At 40.5% G+C, this 9,323-nt stretch overlaps 1 protein-coding gene across 1 annotated transcript in view; it reads right to left on the bottom strand.

Moving 5' to 3' along the window:
- Positions 1-1,200, bottom strand: part of LOC107097722 (tetratricopeptide repeat protein 39C-like) — a 17,177-nt gene extending 15,977 nt beyond the window's left edge. Inside the window, exon 1 of the mRNA XM_015394980.1 lies at positions 689-1,200. Coding sequence (XP_015250466.1) covers positions 689-828 — 140 coding nt within the window. The 5' untranslated portion in view covers positions 829-1,200. The remainder of the gene's footprint in view (positions 1-688) is intronic.
- Between the last annotated feature and the right edge of the window lie 8,123 nt (positions 1,201-9,323).

Genomic DNA, 9,323 nt, shown 5'->3' with positions numbered 1-9,323 from the left:
GATGGATAGACGGTTGGGTGAATGGATGGATGGATGGATGGATGGATGGATGGATGGATGGAAAGACGGTTGGGTGAATGGATGGATGGATGGGTGGATGGATGGATGGATGGATGGATGGATAGACGGTTGGGTGAATGGATGGATGGATGGATGGATGGATGGATGGATGGATGGAAAGACGGTTGGGTGAATGGATGGATGGATGGGTGGATGGATGGATGGACGGTTGGGTGAATGGATGGATGGATGGATGAACGGATGGATGGATGGATGGATGGATAGACGGTTGGGTGAATGGATGGATGGACGGATGGATGAATATTATGCCTTCTTTGTTTTTTGGGTTGTAAGAAACTCCTATTCAACATAGAATTATTTAGTAAGTTCTGACCAAATCAGTTATCAAAAAGTATAAACTAAACTACTAATATATAGTAGTTTATATATATATATATATAAAAAACACTCTTTTATGAGCTTTTGTTGTCCCCTAGGTGAAGGCGCCCAGGGTGATGGGCCATAACCCCAAAGCAGTCATGTTTAAATGGCAGGTTGTTAGGATTCACTGTCTTTAAATGGCAAATAAATTGGTTTAATTCATTCAGGTTACATCAGCCAGATGGCATGGTTAGTAATTATTCTAATTATTGTGTACCTGTTGTTCTGGGTAAGTTGAAATAATTACCTGTATCTCTTGAACAGCTCGTCGCTCTCCTTAAATCCGTTGTTGAGCAGCATGTTGATGCCTTGCAGAGCCATCTCAGCATCATCTATGCGCTCTGCCTGCTGCTGCTGCTGCTGCTGCTGCTCTGGACCCGCCATCATTTATTCTACAGCGCACTGGCTGCTGGATGAGCAGAGAGGAATGCAAAGAAAAAGATCGACTGTTTTCTCTCAAACAAACCTGCATTGGTTTCTCCAAGCAGATGTATGATGCAGGCTAATTATATATCTGGAGAGAAAAAAAGAAGTGCGTGTGTGCAGATCCAGGAGGCTGCGCCCCTTCAGGAGGCCCCTGATGCTTGGAGAGAAATCTGATGATTTAACAATCGGTCCGTTTTCCTCCCTAATCACCGCGCTGTTCCGCAGCTTCACTCAGGTTTCCTCCAGTTTTAGTCCCATCCATCCGACAGCATTTCGGGCATTACATAAGGAGGATGCTGTGAGGAGGATGCTCTGCCAGACCCACGCAGCTATCAGCGCACTGACGTCACTGCCTCGCCGGGAGGATGGAGGGAGGGAGGGAGGAGGTCTCACCCAGCCGCGCCCATGATATAGAATGTGATACATAAATGTTAATGACCAGTGGCGGTTCTAGATTATATTTACTAGGGGGTGTTATGCCGAGAAACTGGGGCGGATTTAGGAAATTTGGGGCCCTAGGCAATGGCACAACATTAGGCCTGTGAGCAACATTATCTGGGTGGGCTCCATATGAAGTACAACACTATGGATTACCTATAATTCGAAGTTGTTGTGTAAAAATTAAAATACTCAAATACATTGTTCTTTTAAGATCTTTATTGCGGTTTGAAACATGTTATAGGAGTGTATTATTTTTTTAAACAACTGATGAACTATACACAGTTATTAACATAGTAATTAAAAGTACTCCTGTCTGCTTTGCTATTGGTGTGGTGTTTAAATGGCTCATGTTGAAATCTGCCATGTGTTGGGGTATAAATAAGCTCCAGTCATTTATTATATATTCAGGTGGGATATAATCGGATTTTTTCGCACCATTACATTTGCAATGAGATGACCTAGTCCACAATTGAGAAGGGGGCCTACCAGAAGTCAGTGACGGGGCCCCTAAGAGGTCGGGGCCCAGTAAGCAATTGCAGTCTCTGCTTACCGATAGTTACGCCATTGGCCTTAGGCAAAGACAGGCTGGGGCAATGGCGTAACTATCGGTAAGCAGAGACAGCAGTTGCTTAAGCCGGGCATACACTGTGCAATTTTTTTACCTTTTCGGGGTGATTTTAAAGTCGTGTGAGAATTTTTTGATCGGCCTGACCTTCAGCCTGATCGTGCATCGTGTAGTGTACGGGGGGCGATACCAGCTCGCGATCAGGAATAGTGTGTGTTTGTGCATGCTGACTGGGCAAATTGCTCAGTCGGCATGCACAAACAAGGACTCTTTTTTTTCTTTTTCATCTCAGATGTAAACACAGCAGCATGGCGGAGGTGCGAGTGAACTGGAGTTCTGTCTGTAATATTGACAGACCGTAGTAGCCACGTTTGCTCAGCCATGTCTTTGTGCAAATACATTGTCACCTTTTTTTTAGGGCTTTCAGCAAAAAAATGCACAAATTGCCAATGCAGCGCGTTTCACTCTAGTGAGCTTCATATTCCCCTTCTATTTATTCGGCTTCCAGATAGACGAGTCAGAGCAGCTCCATCTCAATGCGAAGCTGAGTCCGACGTGGTTTTTAGACGTCCAGTGTAAGCAGGTAGATTGCATCAGATCGTCGTGCTACACATACATCGTGAGCTGTGAACTCACACTGTACGATGAAACCCTGCGATTTAGTCAACGATTGAAAAAATTGCACAGTGTACGCCCGGCTTTATGGGCCCACAACCTCTTAGGGGCCAAAGCAGTCAGTTTAATTACTATGTTAATAACTGTGTATAGTTCATTGGAGGGTTGGTAAAAATACACTCATATAATGTTTCAAACAGCAATAAAGGTCTTAAAAGAATTATGTATTTGTGTATTTTATTTTTTACAGTACGACTTGGAATTATGGGTAATCCAGAGTGTAGATTAAAACCATAATGGTTATGTACAATGTGTTAGCGACGATGGATACCAAAATGAGGAACTTAAGCAGATTCCAGAAAAGCATCTCCCTGAAATGAGGTTTTGGAACTTGTGATGTCTGTAACATGTGGTGGTGGGCTGTCACCAATGGTTCTATTCAAGGTGCGCAGTCACCATTTTTCCGTGTGTGATGTGTGATCATATACTACTGAGAGTTGCATAATTGTATGTTCTTTGCCGATTGATGGAACTGTCATTTTATCACGTGTTTTATTTCATATGGGGCCCACCCAGATAATGCTGCTTACAGGCCTATTGTTGTGTTGTTACACCATTGGGCAGGGGGCCCTTTGAATTGAGCAGACAACACATAAAATAGACCCATTATACAGATACAGAAATTTTAATCGAATAGATATACATTATATGTTCTATGTTTTGTCCCTCTCTTCTTGTCCCTTTTTTTTCGTTGTTTTCCTCGCTATGTTTTGTACTCAGCTGACTTTTCATGCTGTCTCAAAGGGAATTAAATATATTTTCCAAGCACTAAGCTCACTTAGCTAATTGCTCCTTCCTGTGTTTCCAAAAAGACCATGGCAAAAGTAAATATCCCAGTCCTTCTTTTCACTGCAGACAAGCCAAACTGAGAAACACTTAATATTATGAGAGTTCTGATGGCATTTTAGCAAAAGGATAAAAAACACAACCCTTAATTAATGTGCACAAATAAGGAATAGTTTTATTAGCTATACATGTAAACAGAGTTTTATTGGGCTCCCAGGAACTTGGGGCCCTAGGCAACTGCCTAGTATTGGCTAATGGTAAACCCCCCCTGCAGACAAATACCTGCCTACTGAGAATTCACTCCCCTCGCTGACATTGATGAGAAAACGGATTAAAATATGAATGAAAAGGGAACTTTTAAACATATTCCTAATGTTTTCATATTTCTTATGCATGTATGCCCAAGAAATTGAGAGTTTTTGTGTCAGATTAGGTTAGTCAAAAAGAAAGTCTTACTTCAATTTTTCTGTTTTTGTAAATCAGTGTCCCACTGTCAGTCAGCAAGGCTGTGAAAAGATCTTCGTTTTTATAATCAAATTGTCCCTCGCTCCCCACTTTCTATCATTTTTCTAACTTTTTACCTTCTTGTCTCTTAGCCAAAGCGACCAAAAGTTGGACAAAACTATATTTGTCAAGGATTCTCTAGCTGGACTACTTGTTCAGAGACAGGAAGTAACTAGTTACGTTTTCTTGAGTAATTGAAAAAAAAAAATACTTTCAAGAGTAGTTTTAATGCACTTTATTTTTTACTTTTAATTGATTTTAAATATAATCAAGTTTCACTACTCTTACTTGAGTAAACATCTGGCTACTTCATTCATTGTGAGCAACTTCAAGTGTGTTTTGAATAAATATGCACCATTAAAAGACATACTTTCTTCTTTTTTGTACTTAAAGCTGATAAACCGTACCTCATCACTGAGACTTCTTCCACCTGGCCTCAGCAGACTCAACCAACCCGGGTTGGTCATCCCTAAGCCTACAGAGTTTTATTCAAGATTCAAGGATTCTAAGGGATCTTTATGATGTTAGATGGGATTCGTCGACCTTCTGACTGTCTTCATCTTCAGGCCCCATCCTCTTCAACAGGAAGGTGGACAATCTACCATCCAACATTAGCTTCCTGTGACCTCAGTTCACGACAGCTCCCATCCGATTAATAGCTGGAATACGGACGGTATGAAATAAATTCAGTTCGGAAGCTCCTGCTAACCCCTGGAAACATTAAGTCCTCTATTCCTTAAAGTTCTATTGGGATGAGGCCAGGACATAATCCCAGGTTGATCAGACATTTCTGCCATAAATACTTCCAGAAAAATAAGTTAGTAGATCCTGCCTACAATGCAAAACTGCCGTAGCAAATAGGCATTCGACTATGCAATCCAGTTAAATATAGCATTTTATTTGTTTTTGCAAAGATAAAATGAGAACAAGACAGATCATAACACATATCGGTGTTCTGCCCTGCTCTAGCTAGACAAAGCTATTCTCACTAATTTAAAGTTTGCAAAAGAGCTGTGAAGGTGATAATAAGAGAACTGGAGAAATTTACCTCTGCATTTAACCCATCCCCTTGGGAAGCAGTGGGCCGCCATTGTGTGGCACCCAGGGAGCAGTGTGAGGTTAAGGGTCTTGCTCAGGGACCCAGAGTGGAGGCTATAGGGGTTGAAACCTTGTACTTGCAACCCTGTCAGAGCACAAGCTCACTGCTCTAACCCACTAGGCCAACACTCCCCCTAACCCACAGAGTTAATCCAAACAGTGTAAAGAAAGTTAAAGAAAGCAGTAAAATGTTATGATTAAAACCCTGAAAAGGAATCTGGTCTGTTATAGGAACCGCCACTTTCTGTCCCAAGCAATCCCTAATAGTAAATCAACAACTCCTCTCAAACACTGCCTGGCCTTGCACATGAGAAATGACTGAGTGAAAACTTTGATAAAGTAAGTAAATCCAACATCAATACTTTATAAACGGAATTAACAGGAAACTGAATTATCCAACCACAACCTAACCTATACTGAATTCACACCTTGGTCCTACACCAAACCAAAGAAAAGTGAGGACGAGAATAATATCCTCACTTTCCAATGAAAAGATCTTTAGTTTGCTGGTAAAACAAGAAAAAAAAAAGGTTTTCAAGGAACTGCTGGAACAGCAGCACACACAAACATTCTCCTGTGTCCTTATATAGTAAGGACCATGTGTTGATTTCTAATAATATTCAGATACATATTTGCACTATGTTTGGTTTCTTTTTCCAGTGATTTTCTTTTAGTCTTGAATCAATAAAAATTTCCTTTAAACTCCAGAAAGCTTGAAACCTTTCTTTTTTTTTTTTTAGCTCCTCCGTTCAGTCAGATATTAGAAATGGTTTATGGTTCGACCAATCACATTCACTTGGATGCCAATCTAAGTTCTTGGTAAAAAAAAAAAAAAAAAAAAACCCAAACGTATTACTTATTCTACCAAAGCTGGACTAAATCGCATTCAGCTTGCCCAAAATGCTGCTGCAAGGCTTTTTAAACTGACCCAGCATAGGAACTCACATTGGTCTTATTCTAGCCACACCTCACTGCCTTCCCATCAAATTTCAGTTCNCGTCGTGCTACACATACATCGTGAGCTGTGAACTCACACTGTACGATGAAACCCTGCGATTTAGTCAACGATTGAAAAAATTGCACAGTGTACGCACGGCTTTACGGGCCCACGACCTCTTAGGGGCCCCATCACTGACTCCTGGTAGGCCTCCTACGCAATTGTAGACTAGGATGTCTCTTTGCAGATGTAATGGTGCGAAAAATTCCTCTTACACCCACCTGACCCTGAAGTGACTGAGCGCACCGGACCGTATTTATTACCAACACATGGCAGATTTTAATATGATGGTGAGCCGTTTAAACACGACACCGAAGCAGTCCGTTTAATTACTATGTTAATAACTTTGTATGGTTCATTAGAGGGTTGGTAAAAATACACTCATATAATGTTTCAAACCTGAATATAGATCTTTAAAGAAAGATGTATTTGAGTATTTTAGTTTTTACACTACGACTTGGAATTATGGGTAACCCAGAGTGTAGATTAAAACCATTACCGTTATGTACAATGTCTTAGCGACGATGGATACCAAAATGAGGAACTTAAGCGGATTCCAGAAAAGCATCTCCCTGAAATTAGTTTTTTGAACTTGGGATGTCTGTAACATGTGGTGGTGCAGTGCTGTCACTAATGGTTCCATTCAAGGTGCGCAGTCACTGTTTTTCAGTGTGTGATGTGTGATCATATACTACTGAGAACTGCATAATTGTATGTTCTTGGCCGATTGATGGAACTGTGGCCGTATCCTGTAACTTAATCAGGTGTTTTAGTTCATATGGGGCCCACCCAGATAATGCTGCTTAGGGGCCTATTGTTGTGTTGTTACACCATTGGGCAGGGGTCCTTTGAATTGAGAAGACAACACATAAAACAGACCCATTATACAAGTACAGGAATTTTTATAGAATAGACATACATTATATGTTCTAAGTTTTTTCCCATTTTTCTTGTCCCTTTTCTTGTTGTTTTCCTCTCTGTTTTGTACTCAGCTGACTTTTCATGCTGTCTCAGAAGGAACGAAAGATTTATTTTCCAAGCACTATGCTCACTAAGCTGATTGCTCCTTCCTGTGTTTCCAAAAAAGCAACGGTAAAATTAAATAACCCATTCCTTCTTTTCATTGTAGACAAGCCATGATCTGCTTTTCTGTTCTCCATTTTTCATTTGGATGAAATAAAAGCAGCACGAATCATGACAGCAGAGAAGAGAGAGGAGAGCAGGAGGCGGGGTTACCAATCTACTTGCTCTGGAGAGCAGAGTTCGGTGCTTTTATATGTAGCCGCCAAAGTTTCCAGTAGCAGAAAGTCGTTAGATTTGGAGCTAGGATAATTTTTTTAATCAAAGTGCTAGAGGGATCCAAAAAGTTGATAAATATGGCGACAAAAGTGCTAAGTTGGCAACGCTGCTGCTGCAAGGCTTTTTAAACTGACCCAGCATAGGAACTCACATTGGTCTTATTCTAGCCACACCTCACTGCCTTCCCATCAAATTTCAGTTCTGACTTTTGCAGCCTTGCATGTCCAGACTTCATCTCTGTCAAAATGGTTTCTAGGACTGACTTTAAAACCAGACGAGACTTTTACTTCTAAGCCAGGGTTCTTCAACGTTTTCCAGGCCAAGACCCCCAAACTGATGGTGAGATGGAGCAGGGACCCCCTAATTATATTGTATGAAATTGTGTTCTATCAAACTGGTCCTATAGTCACTCTATTACAGATGAAGTAATGTAACGAAAGTAATTTCTCCCTGGGATTATTAAAGTATTTCTGATTCCTTGTTGATGGGACAGGTGTTGTGAATGAAATGGTGCCCAGCTTGAAAGAGCTCTGGTGTGTCACTGAATGTGAGCATTGATGACTGAAAGACATCATCTGTTTACTACGGTGTGTTCAATTCATGTTCATGTGTATTTAAAGACATTTCAATTAGTGGAAAAATTGCAGGGGGGAATATAAAAAAAAAAGCCTACTCAACGAAAATGTCTGCAACCCCCATGCAGTACCTCTGTGGGGCGGACCCCTGTTGAAGACCTCCGTTCTAAGCTACTATTCAAGGAGTTATGATCCTCTGTCCCTTGGCGTTGCCTACTCCTTCAAGAAGCAGCTGAAGACTTTACTATTTAGGCACGCATTGGCTTGATTGTGCCATTTTCAAGTTGCACTTTGATGTATTTGTACCTTTTCTTATCTTTATGTTTCTTATAGCTTGTTTTTTTTTCTGAAGCACTGGGAGTTTATTATATTTTACGGTTTCTTCCCTTGTGAAGCACCCTGTAATTTTTATACCTCTAGGTCAAATGGATCTGTTCAGAGAGACTTTTTACGGTTTTCTTCTTGCTGTTCTTCCACTGAGGTCAGATTTGTGGACAAACACGACTCGTTCAATTAACAGATCCCCACACCTGATGTGTGGATTTCTCCAGTCAATGGTGGTGGGTTTGCTGCTGTGTTTTTTTCAGATAAGTGCGAGCAAGAGGATCCACTAAACCAGGCATCCACAAAAGTCATTGAGGGCCGCTTTCCTGCAGGTTTTAGAGGTTTCCTTGCTCCAGCACAGCTGATTTTAATTGAAAGCTGATTAACAGGCTTTTGCTCAACTGCAGTCATCATAATCAGCTGTGCTAAAGCAGGGAAACCTCTAAAACCTTCAGGACAGCGGCCCTCGAGGGCCGACTTGGGGGATGCCGGCACTAAACTGTTAGAAATCAGATCAAGATTACATGTGACGTCATAAGACCTCCGACTATCTAAGTAAATACAAACAAAAAAATGTTTCTTTTAAGAAAGACCTTTTAATAGAAAAAGATAAACAGTCAAATGTTTAACAAAAAGTTAAATCTTTACAGCACATTTACAGCTCTACTTTATATATATTTAGTCACTGTCAATAAAAAAAAGGTGGAGGCTAAATTATTTAATGTACATGATCTACCTTGGTTTTTCCCATTTCATGAAGAAATAACATCACATCTATACTCAGAGAAGGTCCTGTAGTTTTTCCTCATGCAGACTAAGACATTGCTGAGTTTAATGTTGTTTTTTTCTGTCATCACTTTAACATACATTTACTTTCAGTCATTCAGAAAAACCCATTAATAGAAGCAGAGGTTGTTTCTTTCGGCTAGAGTCAACTTAGAAAAACCGATGATGTTAATAAGCACATGAGATCAAAAAACTGGATGCAAGTGAAAAAAAAACACACAGAAGCATTTATTCACAGAAACCGCTGATAGAAAAAGACATAAATGAATTTAGATGTAACTAAAATGAAGTAAGTTTTTCAGTTAGAAGTGAAAAGATTACAGCACAAAAAAGGTTGTTGAACTTTGGCCCTTCACAACAAGAGCATTTACATTATAGTGCAATGAATGCTGGAGACACAGCCTAC

This window comes from Cyprinodon variegatus, unplaced genomic scaffold (assembly GCF_000732505.1).
Source record: "Cyprinodon variegatus isolate N-32 unplaced genomic scaffold, C_variegatus-1.0 Scaffold717, whole genome shotgun sequence".
NCBI classification, from domain to species: Eukaryota; Metazoa; Chordata; class Actinopteri; order Cyprinodontiformes; family Cyprinodontidae; genus Cyprinodon; species Cyprinodon variegatus.
This window is presented reverse-complemented; position numbering and strand designations above follow the sequence as displayed.